The 20,008-nt window shown below is 41.5% G+C and overlaps 2 protein-coding genes across 4 annotated transcripts in view; both read right to left on the bottom strand.

The window, feature by feature from the left end:
- Positions 1-709: 709 nt before the first annotated feature.
- On the bottom strand, positions 710-11,034 carry LOC128440821 (NACHT and WD repeat domain-containing protein 2). 2 transcript variants are annotated; one of them, XM_053423665.1, is made up of 11 exons: positions 10,814-11,034; positions 10,633-10,721; positions 10,115-10,194; positions 9,689-9,796; positions 9,208-9,405; positions 8,600-8,738; positions 8,299-8,435; positions 6,939-7,283; positions 6,573-6,674; positions 4,919-5,714; positions 710-4,329 (listed from the first exon to the last, which is right to left on the bottom strand). In XM_053423665.1, the coding sequence occupies exons 3-11, from the start codon at positions 10,115-10,117 to the stop codon at positions 1,181-1,183; spliced, it is 4,977 nt and encodes a 1,658-aa protein (XP_053279640.1). In that variant the 5' UTR covers positions 10,118-10,194; positions 10,633-10,721; positions 10,814-11,034; the 3' UTR covers positions 710-1,180. The 2 variants fall into 2 exon arrangements, with proteins under 2 accessions (XP_053279640.1, XP_053279639.1); XM_053423664.1 differs by lacking the exon at positions 10,115-10,194.
- Positions 11,035-11,239: 205 nt separating this feature from the next.
- LOC128439979 (F-BAR and double SH3 domains protein 2) overlaps positions 11,240-20,008 on the bottom strand; it is a 115,782-nt gene continuing 107,013 nt past the window's right edge. Inside the window, exons 18-21 of one of the 2 annotated variants that reach the window (XM_053422524.1) lie at positions 18,948-19,171; positions 17,019-17,211; positions 16,834-16,928; positions 11,240-15,899 (exon numbers count right to left, since the gene is read on the bottom strand). In XM_053422524.1, the coding sequence (XP_053278499.1) occupies positions 15,807-15,899; positions 16,834-16,928; positions 17,019-17,211; positions 18,948-19,171 (605 nt within the window). In that variant the 3' untranslated portion in view covers positions 11,240-15,806. The remainder of the gene's footprint in view (positions 15,900-16,833; positions 16,929-17,018; positions 17,212-18,947; positions 19,172-20,008) is intronic. The other variant, XM_053422525.1, reaches the window with a different exon arrangement.

The following is a 20,008-nucleotide window of genomic DNA, read 5'->3' as shown; positions in this document are numbered from 1 at the left end:
AATTTAGCCAGTGCAGCATATTGTATCTGTTTTATCAAATCTTATATTTCAAACATGCTTCTTTGAGCTTTTCGCTGGGTAAAATTTGTCATTTAAATTTGACCAGAAGGGAAACCAAGGTGGGAAGTGGCCTTATTTACGAGCATAGCAGGAAACAGGGAAGGCGGCATGAGAGCAGCGAAACTTAACTTGAAACTTTGTAAGGTGTGAATGAAGTGTGAGTCACTTTTATAATATTATATAATATATTATTATATAATAAGGGAGCAATAGATTGGATTGTATGTTTCAATTGATTCAATGAAATATTATCTACATAATATTTTAAAAACAATTAAATGGTAAATTGTCTGTATTTTCCAGTCTTGGTGACCACTCAATGTTTTCCACACACACATTCATACAGTGCATCTGTGTGCAGCACTTTCTCTCCTCATAACCCTTATCTGGGGTTCAGTATCTTGCCCAAGGACATCTTGCATGCAGAATGGGGGAGGGTGGGATCGAACCACCAACCTTTAGTTACTGGACAACCTGTTGTACATCTACATCCCAATAACTCAAGACCAAGAATTTCATTTTAAAATTAACTTTGTAAATTTTTTGGCAGAAGTACAGTAAATCTTACGATTACAGAATGTGATGTAGACATACAGAGTTGTTTTTCTTTTTAATACAAAAACAGACATAATGTGACATTTAGAGCAAATTCTTTTATTTTGAATAAACGTGCCTTCACTGTAATAACATTACATTATGACACAGGGTACAGAAGATGTGGTACAAGCTGATTAACTGTTAGTTTTGGTTTCACAGAAATGAAAGTCATGTTCTTATTTTCTCCCCAAGGGTTTATCATCCACGTCAACATGAACTCAGCCAATAATGAAACTGAATACACAATATAGAGAATGACTTGCCCTGACTCAGCTTTAATTGATGCTACAGTTTCTCTATAAATATTCCATTTATTCTGATGGGGTTAGTTTGTTGCAATAAACACATTCAAACCCACTAGTCACAGTTTCAGTCCTTTCTTTATTTCACTCATCAGGAACACGTCAATATACATCGAATAATATCTAATATGTATCCGTTGCTTTTCACATTGTTTCCCATGAAATGTATCATCTCATTATATTTTCAAAGCACAATAATCGTCCAACAGTATATGTTAATATTAAGGCCATATAACATTGGGGGTTCGCAGCGGTAACCAGCTGACTGGTGCTCTTTCAAAGGGGCATCGCTTCACTTCACCAGTTATATTTTCTCTGCACCTGACCAATTCCTCTCTGTCACACATGACGTCCGAAACCGAATACACACCGAGAGACCCGTCCTCAAAACCCACATACACACATTGCTGCTTACACACAAGCAGAGTCGATGGATTCTTAGACAGACTCACACTTCCTACTCTTTCCCCATCTGCAAGTCGTACAACAGTGAGGACAGGCCTCACACGCAGCTCACAGACACAGGTTGTCTCCAGGCTGATGTAGGTGGCAAAACATCCACTTTCGTCCATGCAGGCTTTAATGACGGGACCATCAGCTTTGAACGAGTATAGTCTGACCTGAGACAGGTCCAAGAGGTTGATGGTGTTATTATCAGTGGACAGCAGTGCATATCTCCCATCGGAAGACATCGGGATGTCTTGTGGCTGACACTGAAATGTGTATGGCAGTTGAAAGTGCCTGCACACGGTCTGGTCCGCTACCTTCCAGGTGTACACTGCCCCTGAGGCAGCTATCACCACCACCAAGTCTGGGTGCTCTGAGATTGACTGGAAAGCAACGACATGGTCTGAGCTTTCCACGCAGGAGAAACGCTTACTGATGGAGCCTGACCACAGACTAGCAGCCAACAGGTCCCCTTGGTGAAGGCCGATGAGAAAGGTGCTCTCAGGAGACACCTTGGCGTTGGATAGGTACAGATGTATGCTGCACACAACTCTCCCATTTGCCAGCTTCCACACTTGAGACAATCCTTGCTTGGCAATACTCACCCCAAACTTATTATTAGGGGTGATCATGATATCTGTGGCTCTGCTTCCCTTAATACGCAGGATGTTCTGACTTGTTTCTGTCTTCCAAATGTAAATGTCCCCTGCTGAGAGTGTCACAAGATGAATGTTATCTGCAGAAAGGCACAGTTTTTCCACAGGACCGTCATGTAGAAAGTTGGCATGTGGGGAACCCATCTCTAAATTCCATCTCCACACTGTCTCGGACCCGTCTGTGGCATAGAAGCACTCCCCCGTTTCTTCAACCACCACTTCCTTCACCCCACGCCCTAATTTCTGAGCTGCACCTGCAGCATCTATCATCTCAGAGTCCCACACTGTCAGGCAGCCGTTGTGAGTGAGACAAATGACATCCGATGCTGTTTTGAGGAGCGCGTGGGGCTGCTGGTTTGCTTCTAAGGAGAGGACACACTCCCCCGAGCTGACCCTCCACACCAAGACAAGGGCACAGGCTTCAAAGGAAGCGAGGAAAAGGTGCCCACCCTGGGAGAGCACAGCCTGAGCGAAGGCTCTCCCTTTTGGAGCCAAGAACTGGTCCCACAGCTCCCAGTCCCTTGCATCCAACAGTGTAACCTGGTTAGACTGACATACCAACAACATGTCAATTTCATCAGAGTGATCTGTATTAAGGACATCATTCGATTTACCGCCAGTAAATCGTTCTTTTACGAGTCTGGGCGGTCGAGTTTTGCTCGCCACATCCCATAAAGTTAGGTTCCCCGTCCTGTCAACACATGCCATCTCCCTCCCATCCTCACTGATGATTATCACTGTCACCGCTCTGTGGTTTGAGTTTGAGCTGCTGCAGAGCAAACTGCCAAAGACTGTGTCAAATATGGAGACTGTCCCGTCGTCCAGCCCGCAGAACACGTACAAGCCATTGGTTGAGCAAACCAAATGGGTCACAGAGCTCAGACACTGGAGGCGAGTCACGCTATCACTGGAAACATTAAACACACTCACAAAACTCTCATCTCTCCACCACATGTATATCTGTTTCTGACACGCAACAAAGCCCTCGACTTTCTTTGCTGTTTGTTGGCTTGAGTTTGGCTCGGACTGGCTTTTCAAAGGGTCTTTCACCTCCAGAAACATTTCCGGGCCTGTCACATCCCACAAGAAACATTTGTTGCATCTTGTGAAAAGCAGCACCGACCGACCGCTGCTCTTCACTCCGGTGAACTCCAGCTCCTTCCGCTCGCAGCTCAGTGACACCTTCACTACATCAGATCCAGGGCCTTTCCAAATCCAAGCAGAGCCATTGTCTGTGATCTCTGTCACAATCCCACACTCTGTCACAGCTGCTTCCACCACAGAAACGCTCTGGGTTTCCGTCTCACACTTCAAACGCTGAATGGGGGGGACAGAGGAAGGAGTAGGACAAATCAGTACACCTAACCCACTTCCTCTTTCACTCCTCTCCCGACGGATCTCCCTGACGTAACCTTGGAGTTCAGGAATGAGCTCCAGATAAGAAAGGAGGCTTGTTTCCATCACCACCGGCAGCTGCAGAGGTACAGACCTCAGTAAGCAAGCAGAAGCCTTCAGCGTTCCTGCGAGGAGTCGTCTTTCTCTGAACACGATCTGTGATCTGCTATCCTCCAACATGGCCACCAGTTCTCCTAGACGACCTGCTCGGACCATAGCCTGGTGAAACTGCAACGACATTAATAAACCGCGCTCCAACTCCTCCCATCTGCCGCTTTCTTGCAAGTGATATGGCAACTCTACGATTTTTCTCAAATTCACCCGACCAGAGTTTTTGGACGAACAAGTGAAGATAAACGGCTGCCTGTCAATGTACATTTTCATCTTAGCCTTGTTTGGTCTACATGTCAGGTTATCAAGAAGTGCTTTAGCATTTCCACAAACCCATTGGCCGCTGAAATAATCTGTCATCTCCGAGTGAATCTCCCTCCTCGCCTCCTGAGTGCTCAGATACCTCTTAGCCACCACCAGCTTAAAATGTCTGCTCACCCACAACAAAACAGGCGACCCTGCAGACGTCCTCCTGATGAGAAACCTCCTCAGATCCGACAGAAGTCTCTCCACATCGATTTGTGGGACGCTCACGCTGGCGGAGGAGCTCTGGCCCTGCTGGACATGTTCAGGGAGCACCTCATTGTCACCCGACAGGAGGTCGCCAAGCTCGACCTCTGCGAGCCCGGTCCTGGAGAGGGTGAGGTAGGAGACGGCTCGAGCCACAACAGAGGAGCCGTGTTTCATCTCGAGGTGATGCAGGAAGGCAGAGATGGATGCGTGGATGCCGTCAGGGAGAGATGATGACGTCACATCAGAATCTGGGGAGAAAAGTAGAGACATTAAAAGCCATCAAAAGTTTTTAATGAAAGGTGTAATGATAGGAACTTTTTATATTTCACATTTCATCTTCATATCCAGTGGTGGTGTAACGGTACCTGAGCAGATCTCTCATTCTTCTCATTGATAACAATACACTTAGTCCCCTAAACATCCCTGATTATTATTATTATTCTCAAAGAAAGATTTTTTTTCCCCCTAAACCTTCCCCCCTAATCCATGACCAAAATGTTCACTTCATTTCAAGTAGTTTTTGTGAATGCTGCTAAATAACAGACAAACACAGAAAACCTAACATTCTTGTTGGAGGTAAGAGCTACAGTCCCTGGTAGGTTAGGAAATCATTTTCAGAAGGAAGACAAACTCAATATTTATGACCCATTTTTTTTAAAGATTTGCATCATCAGTGGGGAAGAATGGGCTTCTGGACCTGCGCTAGAGACATGCTAGAGAGGCTGGAATTGACTGATGTTGTTGCTTTTGGTCTCTTTATGAGATTTGCTCTTGACTATAAGAAAATGTACTAAATAATCAGCTATATTGTTTTTGTATATTTGTTTTCTTTCATACCGGAGAACCAGAGCGAGGTATGCACATGCAGGAGACGAGCATAGAGAGTCAGACAGCAGGAGCTCAGCGCCTGGTTCACCAGAGCCTGTTGTCCTGACGTTATCCTCCTGCCTGAGCCGCTCAGCAGCGACGCCAACAACTTCACACACTCCTTCCTGTTCGCAGATCCCAACCGTACACAAGCGTACCCCGACTCCCTCTCACTAACACCTTGGTAATGTCGTTTAATGGCCTGTAGGAGATGTGTTCGGTTGGAGGAGACTGTGAGAAACAGTTTGACTCCAGGAGGGAGGGGAGACGGGAAGCTCTCAATGATCTGAAGACAAACTAATTTGTTTTCGATTTGATCCAGGCCACTGAGGTTTAGAAGCAGAGGCTGTTTGGGAGAAGGCAGACAGGACAGGAGGGAGGAGACACGTTCTCTGAGCTCAGACGCTCTGATGTCAGGTTTGATGATGCCGGGACACGTTTCTCTAGGAGCAGGGCTTTGTTTGGTACAACGGTTTAGGTTCAAGTCAGAAACATGTTCGCTGGTGGTGGGTTCACGCTGAGAATCCAGAGCGGATGTTGGGCTGCAGCTGGAGTTGGGGTCTTTGGGGTCAGTGATGCAGCCATGATAGTCCGTGGTGGTGGCAAGGTGGATGCTGGGACCCTTTTTAGAGGAAGAGTCACTGAGGTATCTGTTTTCTATTTGATAACACAGGCTGGACAACAGGTTTGTTGGGGAAAGCATCTGCTGCAGGTTGTAAAAATAAGTGATGACCACAGGATCGCTGTGTGGAAGCCATGACCTCATCTGTGAAGAGAGACAGAGACTTGTTTTCATGTTATTAAGACCATACGGCACAGACTCCTGTAGCAATGACTCATAATGTAAATGTCTCTGAGGCACTGGTTTGTCATTATGTTGGTTTACATCTGATTTCTTTACTGGATTAGTGGGTAGTTTTTCATAATGCAGCTAATTATAGATACTGATAACAATTTAATCTCTTTAACTCTTAAAATATCTGGAGTGGAGCTGAAAAGCTTCCAGCTGATTGTTGTGAGTAGCAATTCATATCACAGTTATTTGCCAATGTAGTGTAGGGAAATAGTGAAAATTACCTTTTCCTTTTCCACAATACAATTTTTTTCCCATGACTTTATTTTATATTCAACAACTATATTCAAACTTTTGTGGAAAAAATTGCCATTTCTAAATATTTCAAAATGTTATTTAATGTCTGAATCATTGCGTGACCCCCTTGGGTTCCTGGTTCCCAGTTTAGGAACCCCTGAACTGGATGATTAGGAAACTATAATTGAAAACATTCATATCTGAGAGGCTAAAAGCCGTTTACATTTTTGTTGTACAATTCATCAATTATCAAAGGGGTTGCTAATTAATTGTCTGCCACACAAATAATTTGATTAATCGAATAATAATTCATTTTTGTGCTTCACGGCTGGACAAAAACGTCTTATTCCCTTTAACAGTAGATTCAAAGTCACAGATTTACTACTTTTTTAGACTTTATTCTACTTTATTATAGCGCTGTTTTGTAGTTTTTTTTTTTATTCATTGACATCCTGAAATAGAAACTGTCTAAAACAACAAGAGAATATCGGTTTAATATTACTGAGGTAAACGTTTTTAGTTAATTTCACTCACTTGTTGAGCACAGTGTGCCAGCAATACTGTCTTCCCAGTGCATGGCCCTCCTACCACCACTAGTGGGCACTGTTGGTCACTCTGCTTCACATATGCTCTGATCTACAATCAATGAAAGTAAACACTAGTGATGCTATGATGCAGAGAAAATGTTTTATTATAGTTTTTAATAATGTAACAATCACAAATCATAAAATAAAAGAAAGCTACTGAACTGTAAAGCACAGAATGTTACTGTTAAACTGAGATCCAATGGGCTACTTGTTCTTAATCTCCCTCAGTGATTAATCCTTCACCCAGTGGAGCAGTGGTGACATTATCTACATCTCCAAAAAAATGTCTTCCATAAAACACCTTCATCCTTACCTCTTCCTCCTCTGGTCGAATGACATCATAAAATCGTGCCAGGGAGTCACACAGCTCCTCCTGCTCGGCCCAGTCTCGGGTCAGCGCGTCACCGTGCTGCGTCTGGTTCCAGGTTTCTGATGGGTTCAAGCTGTCAATCAGCCCCATGAGGTCAGAGCACACCTGCTGGCAAAGAGACTCAGCGTAGCCCCGCCTTCTGGCAGATGTGTAACCATAGCGACGGTCACACTCTGTGGTGGTGGTGTAAAGTTGAATCCAACGGGTAGCGATGAGACCGGGTCGGAAGCTGTCACTGAGCTCTGAGAGATAATGTTGGTCAGATGGTGGGAATCTTAGGTTTGAGGCCTGAGAAGACAGGACATGGAAACAATTAGTGTATTACTATCTGCATCTGGGCAACACGGTGGTTCAGCGGCTAACCACTACACCTTCTTACTTTAAAGCAGTTCAGTCAACTCACGTTCAAACGTTTATTGCAGCAGTAGAACAGGTTTAGTGTTTGGCGTTGGAGTGATTAAGCTCCAACTTAATCACTCCCCCATATGATTAAACAGGAATGATGGGAGTGATGAGCAAATACATGTAACCCCTCTGCGGAGCCTACAGGTGGATGCTGGAGTGCTGGAGGGGCGGAAGTAACTGGTAGCAATACTGCAGCAGCAGTGTGAGCAAAGGGGATGATGGGAAATTTCTCTCTGCTTAAATAGAACACCTGATAAGATTGGTGTGTATTATAGATGGTTTCTATATATCCATTTCTGTGTGGAGTTTGCATGTTCTCCCTGTGTCTGTGAGGGTTTCCTGCCGCTTCCTCCCACAGTTACTCATAAATATTGAGGTTAGGTTAATTAGAGAATGTAAATTGATAGTTGGCCCTGGATTGGCTCCAGCCCTCCTGCAACTCTACGAGGATTCATTTTACTGAGCTACTTCTACTTTATAACACAACCAGTTTGTAATAAATATCGTAGTAATAGATCGATATGTGAGAGAGAGGCCTAATTCTCATACCACATTTACTTGAAACATCATTCTTGATATCTTGAAGGTTTTTAGCAGTTTACACACTGTTTCATATAGCCCCACTAGCTCTTTCTATATATAGTAAAATATAAAGTTGGTTTCCCTTCAAAAACAAATTTTCATAACTAAGAACAATAATGATTTTTTATTCATAAGTGAATCAGAATTCTGTCTTTCATCCCTGCTTGTCTATGCATGGAAGTCATTGTAATGACTCTAAAATAACGGCTGAGTGCCTCATTAATGTGACCTGAGTTAACGTGAGACGTGTTATGATATTATTAATCTGTGCTGAAGGGTAATTTAATGCTCATGAGAAATTGATGGAAGATTTGACCTCTGACTGTGAATGTATCCGTCCTCTCTCTGTCTCTCGCTCAGCATTCACGACTTTGTTGACGTAGACCAGGCAGCGTCCGATCGTCTCATGATCATGGCGCTTGTCCAGAGCAAATCGCAGATCTGCGTCGAGGGCTGGAGAGAAGATGAAAAGCATTCAACTTTGATTAAAAACACACACACACACGCACACGCACGCACGCACACACACTCTCTCTCTCTCTCTCTCTCTCTCTCACACACACACACACACACACACACACACACACGTAGACACAAACAGACAGTGTATATCTGACCTGATCTGTAGTATTTGTGGCCTCTCTCTGGGGTCATTACATTGTTGTGGACACACAGACTCACGGTCGTCTGAATTATCTTCATCAGCTCGTCTTCTTTAGCTTTCATCATGCTCCACTCTTCCTTATTAATCCCTGCCTGATTCACAAAAACATTTGTATACTTTTTAGAAAAAAAGTTCCACACTTATAGCTGTGGTGACATATTTGATAAAAGTAAAACATGATAACTTTGTCATTAAAAGTATAATCAAACTGTCACAGAAATACAGTTATCTGACATTCAGAATATAAACACTGGAGAGCGATCAGGATTATTGACTCGTATTTCTAAATATTTATCTGGTGCAGACGGATGGAATTTAAGGGGACTGTTGGGCCATGGTGGAGGGACAGTATGTGCCTTTTCTGTGGTTGTTTATTCCTCTGCCATTCAAATAACAGATCTGCCACAAATCTATAATCAATAGCTCACATTCAATTCTCAATGCTTACTTCTAAACTTACCTCTGTCCACTCAATGAAAGCTAATCCTAACTTATAAACATATTATGTGAAGATGTTGGTTGGAGTACAGTGAGTAAACCCTGAGTTAGTGTTGGTCATGCCTGAGGCCTGCAGGGGGCTCTGTGTGGTGGTCTCAGGCAGTAGGAGGGAGGGATGGTGTTCTCATCCCTCTGGTAAAGTCTCTCTAGCTCCTGGGTGCTGATGCCCCCCCGCTGGCTTTGCTGCAGCAGCAGTTGGAACTCAGACACCTCCACCTGAGCACGAAGACAGGCTGCACCATACTGGTGACCTACCAGAGCCTACAGCACCGCCATGTGGACACAGAGGGAACATCACAGTGTAAATGCATCTTTAAGAGCAGATTAGTACACATGTGTGTTGTTGACTAGTGCAGTGCCTGTGTTAAAGCTCTTTGAAAACTTTGTGTTCATCCTACCTGGTTTATCGGCAATGAAGATTTTATCGTCAATGTTTTTCATAAAATAAAACTGAACTTGCTTTATTACTGTTCATGCCTGTGGCTTTTATATCAGCTGTTCTACTCTTCACTCATTACATTATAACTGGTGTTGATTCACTTACAAGTAAAAAAGGTCCAGATGAGCTCTCTCTGCATTCTTTAATCAGCTGCTGCCTGGTGTTTTCATCCGGCCAACGACTGCGATCACTGGACTCAAAGGGGTCTATCACCTGCACACACACACACACACACACACACACACACACACACACACACACACACACACACACACACACACACACACACATAATGGTTCAACAAGCTAGAATGGAATTGACTGATAATTCAGTTTATGAAAAGCACATAGTCAGGTGCAGTAACAATCAGCCCTGTGGTGGCTCAGTAAAGTATCATGTTCCTCTATCTTTGTAATTACACATGCTGATGAATGGGGAGAAGGTACGTGAGCTGGCTGAACTGCCCGGGGGTGATCTGAAATACACGCATGCATGAACGCAAACCAACACAGTCGCGTTACAGCTGCTCACCATTATGTTCTTCTTCTCTTTTGTCAAATTTAATCAGGCGAGGGTAGCTGGAATTGAATGCAGTTTTACAGTGATGGCCTCTGGGAGGTAGAGTTAAAGGATATAAGACACACACAAACAATCTTCTTAACATTCTACTCCAGTGAGAGGAAACATTTGAAAAGACCTTCAGTTAATCTGTTGATAAAAGCAAATAAAAACAACTTAATGTTAATAATTCATTCCAGACCAATTCTAAGTTACAGAGTTTTGTCCACTGGGTCACACCTGAATGCTCCTCCGAGTTTTAAAGGCCATTCAAAGTGAGTGAGTGTGATTATAACATGACTGTATTTCTTTATGGGGCATCAACAGTGCCTGAACTTGTTAATGCTTATTGTTTTAAAATAGACTGAAAGGTTACGAAACTTGAATCACCTCTTCTGCTGCAACACAACCAAACACAATAGTGAAAAGTGGAGTGTGTGTGTGTGTGTGTGTGTGTGTGTGTGTGTATATTTGTGTATGTGTGTACTCACGCTGAAGTCCAGTCCCCATGTGTGTCTGCAGTGCTCTCTTAGTTTGGGGAAACCGCTTTCTCTCAGAGCTCTGCGCTCTACCACGCTGTCTACACAGAGCATTAACACAAATAGGATATGTTTCACAAAATAACAACAACTGAGAAGCAACGACCAGACGTGAACGTGTGCGTCTACTCACCCTCAGGGTTGGAGCACAGATAGAGCTTCACACAGGACGAGTGGCAGGTGGAGTCCATTTGTTTCCCTACGGAGCTCATGACAAATCATGAGCTGTGACTACAAACATACACTACAAAGAAAATCCGCATGGAGGTTTCCATGGGTCCAGATCAGAAGTTCATAGTTGCTGCTGCTACTCTGCGTTGTTGTGTCTCTTTTCCCTCCTGCTCCACTCAGGAAAGCCTCATTTGTTTTGTGTCACAATGAGCACACCCACTTCTAGAGACTGGAACATCTGTGCAACACATACACTCTTCAGAAACACTAACTATTAGTTGTGTATGTGACGCTCACATTGAGACAGGTGCATACAAACAGACAAAAACACACATTATCATTTAGAAAAAAACACACAAAATGAGTTCAAAAAACAAAACAAAGAACAGAATTTTTCATATTTTTTTATTAATTAACATTTGTACACAATAAATACAAACTTTGTGTTTTTGTACAGCCAGTTATAATAATAATAATATGCAGAAAGACTTTTGCATCTTTACTCATTATTGTCACCATGGCAACAGTCTGTGAAGAGGGAGAAGGCCAGTTGTTCCACCACCTCGTGAATAACTGCAGAGTTAGAGCTGCTGCAAATCCCAGGATGAAAAATATAGAATTATACAATACATAAAAAAAAAAACAGGCTCATACCAAATAAGTCAACACTGTCGTGAAGCAGAAAGTCTGTCAACAAGGGGAAATAATCATGTTCAAAGTGTCAACTGGCAACAGGAAGTTTTATACTTGATAGTTTGACAGATGTTAACGCTGTGTGAGTTCGGTGGGACGCTGCAGTAAACCATAAACTTCAAAACAAGTTTGAAAACCAGTATAAATAAGATCTCAGAGAGATCGAGGAGAGGCTGTTGCTCAGGTCGCCCTGAGTCTAGTTCCGCTCTAGTTCCCACAACAGCAGAGGAGCAGGGGTCTGGATCTAGACTTGAACTATTTCCAGAATACATAACTTTGTTCAGTATGGATGTTACACAAAAATGTTGTTTGGAAAAATGGATGCTAAATCTTACATTATTCACCTCCACTCTTCTAACCAATCAATTTTAATTCTGAAGCTGTGTCCCAATGTCCGTAATAATACTATATGGTGTGGACTTTTGCAGTCAGTTTCTAATGAATTAATACACTTTACAGTTGTGCAATAATTAAATATGAACTGTGAAACTGCTGGTTGGAGCAGGACTGAAAAATATCACTAAACAGAAAGAAAACTCTTTTTGCTTTCCAAACATCGTTTCCAATTACTTGGAGCTCCATAATATCTTATTTGTGTGCAGCGTGGTAGAGTGGTGTGTGCTAATCAACCACTCAAGAAGAAAGAAAATGTAGCATACAAATGGACATTTGTGTGTTTGTTTCGAATGTCTCCAGTGTGAAAGCCAACCCTGCTCAAAATAAATATCTAGGAAGGAACTGGGCAAAGTCTTCAGTCGAACACAGATCTGATCCGAATTTATCCTCTCTCTTAACAATTACACACCCCTCTGTTGTTTATAAATTAAGGAAAACACCAATTTACATTGTCCACAATAACCTCTCCATCCCTTTAGAAGAGTGGAGAGTTAAAATCAAAGTATCAGTCACACTGAAACAAAAAGGACCCACTAGATCCACGTTGGATTGAAAAGAACGACTCTAATCATCTGTATTTGTAACGACAGTGATTCGTCAGAGTCATTTCTAAGTGTCCTGCTGCTACGTGGAGGAACTGCTACTCTTCAGGGAAGGTACAAATAAATAAAAGTGCTACGCTGGAGTTTAAAAGGCTTGATGGGTATTTAAGGGGAAAGATTGACTTACTTTAAGTAAAAAAACACAGCATAATTCAGCTTTGAATGTCCTTTGCTACTTCAATATGATGTACTTTTTCTATACATCTTTCTCTTTTCTGTTTCGACCAAGTTTAGGTGAAATGTAGGACACCAGGAAAAGATAAGGGTGATGTCAAATTGGAAACTTCAAAAGCTCGTTTGTTTTCATGGATGTTTTCTCTGCTCCATTAAAAAGCCAGACTCCCATAGCGATGTGAAGGAGATGCTTAGCAACAGAGAAAAATAATACCTGTGAATGTAATGCAGGTCAGCTTTAAAAAAGGATATATGTTACAGGTGAATAAAATCAATGTGAGATATGATGCGTCGGGATAAAAAGTCTTACAGTTCATGATTGTTAAAATCTTCTGACCCCCAAAATATTTTTATTGTATGTATCATCTCAAATAAAACTTTTTTCTCTCACCACATAGTGAATACCAACGATGTCAGTGCCTTTTGAAGCACCGCCCTCCTCCTCCTGAACCATAGACTATATAAAGATGGACCACATGACGATTCCCAGAAGTGAAGCCAAAGTGTTTTAATTGCCACCTGGTGGCTGACTGCAGGATAATCACACCTTCTCCTTGTTAGTGGATGGGACATGAGCCAAATCAAAAAGTGTACATCAAATATGTTTTTCTCAAAGATGATTTCTGTCATCTAAGGTAGTTCTTATTATATTGATACATGTTTAAAAATTGATTTTAAATAGTTGTTTGATGCTATAAAAAACAATCGGTCGAGCTTGAGTATCGGCGGGACCTCGCTACCATGGCTCCATCCCCTAATAGCTACAGACTCTGGCTTCAAAAGATGGCAGGACATCAGGATATTTGGCTTCATATCTGGACGGTGGGGGGAAGTGGAGACGTGTCGTTCATCTTTATACAGTCGATATCCCTAACCAATCAGTGATACAACCACAGAGCATGTCACAGAATGAGAAAAGATATAGCAATGTGTAATATCATGTATTCATGTGTGTATATGATAGCTACTGATTCACACTGTCTGTCGATGGACAGAACACACACTAGAGAAGAGAGGGAGAGAAAAGAAGGGAGAATAGTGGAAAGGTGGAGTAGTGGGCAAAAGGGAGGATCCAGCCTCCTTTTAATTCCTTTTTTTCTCCATCCTGTCCTTCCCTCTCTCCTTTCATCCCTTCTTCATACTGTATTTACAATGCCCTCTCAGTATAAGACAAGAATAAAACTTCCACTACATATCAGACATGGTCGTCCACTCAGCAGAGTTAGTCTATATGAAAAGCTGTGCATAACATTCCTATGACAACAGTAATGTACTGTACTAATACACATTGAATACGTATGATGATAAGGACTATATATGTGGAGCAACGGGCTGGGGAGGGGGACCCTGTGTCCACACACCCAGTGTCTCTGTCCATTTGCTTTAACCCTCACGACACTCCAGAACAGGACTTACTCCCTTCCATCAAACTTAAAGTCTACGGAGCCCTAACCCTCAGACACAAAGGTTGCAGAAAGTTATTAGATATGCCTGAAAATGTTAGAGTTTTAAAACTACATTTTTTAACCAACAAACACTTTATTGTAGTTTTATATTAGATTCACTTTTTTTTAAAATATTTTTGCTGCTTTTTTTTTTCACACGCATATTTAATCATTCATGTAATGTCTTTTTCAACCACATATTTCCCATTTGGGAATTTTCTAATATATGTATTTGTGCAGCAGTGTAGTGCTGGGCAGTTTACTTGACTGGGTGCACTTATTAACTAATGTTAGCGAACCATTCTGAAGCATACATCATAAGCTACATATGTTTTGAGCTCAATTTCTTTCAGATTTTGAGAAAAGAGACATTAAAACTCTCACATCAAGGATCACGCAAGTTCAAGGATTATTTCCACCATAGTTCACTTTCCTTATTACACAGGAGAGCATAGTAAAGAGACATTTGGTTACTCAGCAACAATATTCATTGCTACTTAGCTGAATCTTTCTTTAAATATTTATATTTCTATGTATTTTACTGTGTAATGCTCTAGCTAATTCATTTTAGCCTGCGGGCTACTTGCTGCGCTACAATGCTACTTGGAGATCCCAGAATTCGTTGTCAAGATCACAAAAGAAATACGACAAATATTTTGTAGATGTGCAAAACCAGATGTCTCTTTAGTCAAAATGAACTTATATGCAATGACTGGTGCAGTTTAATGAAAGTATTAGCTTCAGATAGTTGAAAGAACAGGTAAAAATGTTGAGTGTGATTTGATGTCGTCTCAAGTACTCCCAATATCAACAGTTTTCTCAATTCTTTGTCATATTTGCAGTAGGACACGTAGAAATATGGTGAGGAAAAGGAAATGTGTGGAGTTAATTTATAAATGATTAAATATGTGCAAAGACAAAAAAAAGTAAATAAATACATTTAAAATAAAAAATTGTAATTTGTACTAATTGGTAGTAACTTTAAATAAAAAAATGTACTTGCTCATTGAAAGTTAAATAAAAGTACAAAACTTTACATTTATTAATATTGAAAGTTGCTATTTAACACTATCATTCATGTATCTAGTTATATTTTTGATTTGTCTGATAGGCCTTTACTATAATTAATGAGTTTCAGGGCTCCAAAAACATTTCTCATGCTTCAGGATTATTTGTCAGCAGGTCAGTGAATGCAGCAGAGCAATCTGCCTGCTCAGAGAAATATTCTCGGATATCTTGAATAAGTTTAACAAGATAAAAGAAAACTTCCTCTCCCTCTTTCGCTGTGCTCTAGTTTGAGGTGAGTTTGAGGTGAAGTTTTAAGGCAAGAATGGAGGGATGGGGGAGGGCAGGGAGCGATGTGGAGGCAGCTACTGCTGCACTTGATTAGAAATCTAATATGACTATTTAACTGAATACTCTGTCTTTATCTCTTCTCACCTCCTTCACTGGAGGAGGAGGGAAAGGAAGATGCTGAGTGGCCGGAGGTCGTCGACGTGGTTCAGTTCAGTTTACTTCACATCTCTTTATTTGAGCTCACTTCACTTCAGAGCTGTTCAGTTCCTCGGCCTGAAGGATAAGTCTGTCTGTCATCTTGTTTCTTGAATTTGTTGTGTATACAACGGCTTGCCGAGTCATCTGTCTGTCACACCAGTGTGATCTCCACCTCCTCCGTCTTGTCGCTCTTCTCTGGCGGCCTCCGGGCGTGTTGTTTAGGTGGAGGCGGAGCAGCCCGCACCTGCAGCAGAGACACAAAACTCATTAAACAATGAATTCAAGAAAGAAAAAAGGATGACAACAACAGATGCTCTACTTTCTTAATTTACTATTTTGAATGATAAGCATAAGAAGTAAAACATATTCATTACTTTATAATATATTAATCTGCCAGTGTTACCTTGATTTGTTGATTAGTGTTTTCTGCTAAAATCCCCTGTTTTTCCAATTAATTATCATAACTGTGGTGGGACAAATTTAAGTATGGTGGGCCACAGACTCGATAATTATTGAGAAGCACTTGGCATTTTAGCAAATAAACAAAAATCGACTTCCTAGTGAATCAAAACCTTTTTACACTTCACATAATAACATAAGATATCTAATTTAGTGTGTGCAGCCCTATTTGCTGCATTATTTTGCTACTGTGTGCTTGTCCTATGGCCCACAGCTTTTGTACGATCCATGCATAGCTTCATGTGCAGTTGTGATAATGCTCTTTCTCTTAAGCAAGAACTTGTCTTTCACTCTGTAGTCTGTCAACCTGTCACTCGGGATCTGTTGCACATAAGAGTGTGTGAACGTTTAATCCCATTAACAAAAGCATTTCAGATAATAGAGAGAAATACTCACTGCAATTCCCCAAAGCTCAAGGTGATGCACAAAAAGTGTTTTAATTTTTTTTAAGTCCTAAACATCGCAATTAACCAATACCAATACCTTCATTCTGATGAATATTGTACTGATTCATCTACCTGACGTTTCTAATGTTACATATACAGCTCTTCTGTAATCCACCTCCTTAAGTTCATACGCTGCAATTAAATGACTCAGATTGTTTCACTGAAATATCTAAATATATCACACACAATGTCCAGTAAAGAGTGTTCTTTACAAAAAAGAAGTGTCATCTCACACACACAACACTCGGTCCTTTAAATAACTTTTGTACTAACAGGTCGTAGTTTCCCAGGGCCTCCTTCAGGGGTGAATCTCGGTGGCTGAGTCTGAGGAAATCCTGGAGACACTGGACTCTTGCCCGAACTTTGATCTACACGGACACACATAGAGAGAGTTCTATTGAGTAGTCCCAGTGACCTTTCTCAACTGGTTCCGTTACTGACAATAGTTGTTGACTTACTGTGGGTGGACAGCGGTCCCTTGTGTGACGGCGCTGGCAGTGGAGGCTTGTGGTCCCCGTTAAGTGCGGCTGAGGGTGAGCGTGGGAGAGGAGGTGGGGTGGAGGTCTCGGGGCTGGTGAAAGGGCTGATGGGAGGTTGGTCGTACAGCGGAAGAGGCGGCAGAGACGATGGCAACTTCAGAGTTGGAGAGATCTATGGGAAGAGGCAGAAATTGAGGAATACATATTTTTGTTGCTCGATACGTCACATCACTTCTGAAAATATTTGTCTCTTTAGCTTCAAAATGCTCCTCTATGTTCTCCAGTCAGTCTATAGCTTTGTCAATCAGCTGTTGAGTGTGCATAGTAAGTTTCTCTAGCTTTTTTTGAAAATGGCCACCTGCTGCTTATGGAAACGCCACTGATGACAGCGGTGAGCGAGATTCACACAAAGCTGCAGCAAAGCAACAAAAACGATGATATGCAAGATGCTAAGACATAGAACTAAGAGGGACTGTGTTCATTTCTCAAACTTGACCGAAACAGATATTTTGGGGGCCAACGCAGATACCAATATTAAGGAGTTTTTAAAACTTTCTGCTACCATATTTAGTTTTTTAAACATTGCAATGATTCTTAAGACTGCATAAGCTTTATTACAAAAAAAACATATAAACTAAAAAATAAAATACAAACAAAAAATCAATAGATAAATGTAGAACTTACTGAAGGAAATTGAATGAATGAAACTAGCATGATTTGTTTTACGTTAGATATTTTTGCATTGTTTATTTTGGAAAATGCTGTGGGTGTGTGAAAGGCTCATATCAGCCAGTTTTCAGCCCAATGATAAATCAGTCAGGTTCTAGTGTTCACACTCTAAAGGATTCCTTTCATATCATAAAGAGCAGATCCTTCAATCGTTGTAAAGCATTGTTAATATAAGTACTAATTACTTTGAGTAATAACTTACAGAAATATTGCTGGTTATACTCATCTGTAGTGTGCCATAGCACTGTACACACCTTCAAATATTTTTCTAGCTTACAACCAGGAGAATTCAGATTTCTTTATCATCTCAACTGCATAAGACTTAAAAGAAATTAAAATTGTTATGACTCCAGGCTTAAAGGAAGGGAGAGGCTGTATCCTTCCTGTTGCCGAGCCTCTAATAGGGCAGCACCAGGGCAGCACTCGGTGGCACAGATAAGACTTCAGTCTTTGATTGCACTGCAGGGTTTATATCAGAGCGCGGCAGGAACATGGCAGCACTGATCCACTGTTTGTGAACTCTGTCCTGCTGACAGATCAACTGAACAACAGGCAGGAAGGGAATGGGAAGGGAATGGGAAGGGAGGGGAGGACGTGGCACAGGAGACTACACTCTACCCTTGGTATTTCTGCCCTGAGGAAAGACTGATAAGAGCAGATTTCCAGCTCAGCCCAGCTGAATATCGGTGTGTTACTTCAGTGGGATTATGTCTCCAATTTAAAATTAGCTTTCCTGAGGTTTTCCCACTTAGTTAAATGTTGTTGTCTGTATTATCTGTGGCTACATCCACTATGTTTTTAATCTAAACCAATCTCTGTCCACACAAGCGCTTTGGCTCCGAATCAGTTTTAATCTCCATCCACACTAATTGCATGAAAACTAATACCATGTACCCGGGACATGCATGTTGCTGTAAACAGGAAGGCATGCGTGTCCTACTGGACACGGAGATTGTCACAGATTGCTTGAATAGTAGCTCTCCTCCTATATATTTAAACAAATGTAACATTGTAAAATGCAGATTTTAACTATACAACAGCTGTTAACAAAGACAACAGGATCAGCAACACATCTAATTGATTATCCATGTTGGGTTCTACACTGATAGCCACTCTGGAGTAGTGTAGACTCCATGTGCATGGATGTAGCCTGTGACACTTATCCTTGTGCTTCTGTACCTGTATGTCACCTGACCCTCCTCCTCCACTGCTCTCCCCATTCTCAGTGAAATCTTCCACCAGGACTGAGGGGAAGACGCCCACCCGTCCGTTGAGCTCCCCCTCCCAGAAGCCATCATCTGTCTGCGTGTCACGGCTCAGCAGGCGGATCACAGCCCCCTCACAGAAAGAGAGCTCCTCGTCTGCCTGGCCCTCATAATCATAAAGTGCACGAACATACACTGCTGCAGAGAAAGAGATGAGAAAAAGAGGGAGAGTAGCAAGAAATACACAGAAAAAGTAATTATTTGGGGGGAAATGCAGTTCCTTGTCTGCCTGGCTGTTATTGTCATAAAGAGAATAGTACAAACTGCTGAAGTGAGGGAGATACAGAGACAGAAAGACGGAACAGTAATTAGTTGTCAGGACGAACCTCATCCAAATATTTAGGTAGTGTAAACAGAAAAAAGAAAGAGAGTGGGTGAAGAGGAGTCGAAGAATAAAGAAAAAAGTAAAATACGAGGGAAGAATATAGAATGAAAATTACATTTCAAGATTTTTAATTGCAGCAGAGATGAAAATCATTGTTTTTGGTAGCAGAGAAAAAACTCACAACTAATAAGGAATTGTCAATATAAGAGAATAAAGTTTTTGCTCTGCAGCTCAGAGCTTGTTTTCAGCAGCTTTATTTTATTTTAAATTCAGCACAGGGACTGGTTCTTTCTATACCGTCTGCTGGTTGATCGCCAACCACCACTAACGCTATATATAATTAAAAAAAGAAAATTGGAATGGACAAAACTTCTATATTCCTTTTTAGTTCTTGGTTTTATGCTATAATTTCCCTTTAGTTTTACACAACAAAGGTCAGTGGATGACCCCTGCACTCACTCTTTCCATAAGACCCTGCTTAGTATATTCTGTGTACTGTAGTTGGAATTTAATGAAGCAGTCAAGAGAAAAATCAGTTAGTGATTAGTGGCACATAATAACTTTATTACGGCTGAAAGAACAAACTCATTTAAATTAGTGAGCTTGTTTTACCGGAGCTCCTGGCATGCAGTTAAATCATTTCAAAGAAT

This window comes from Pleuronectes platessa, chromosome 5 (assembly GCF_947347685.1).
Source record: "Pleuronectes platessa chromosome 5, fPlePla1.1, whole genome shotgun sequence".
Taxonomy (NCBI): domain Eukaryota; kingdom Metazoa; phylum Chordata; class Actinopteri; order Pleuronectiformes; family Pleuronectidae; genus Pleuronectes; species Pleuronectes platessa.
The sequence above is the reverse complement of the archived record's forward strand: the minus strand, read 5'-3'. Positions and strand labels throughout refer to the sequence as shown.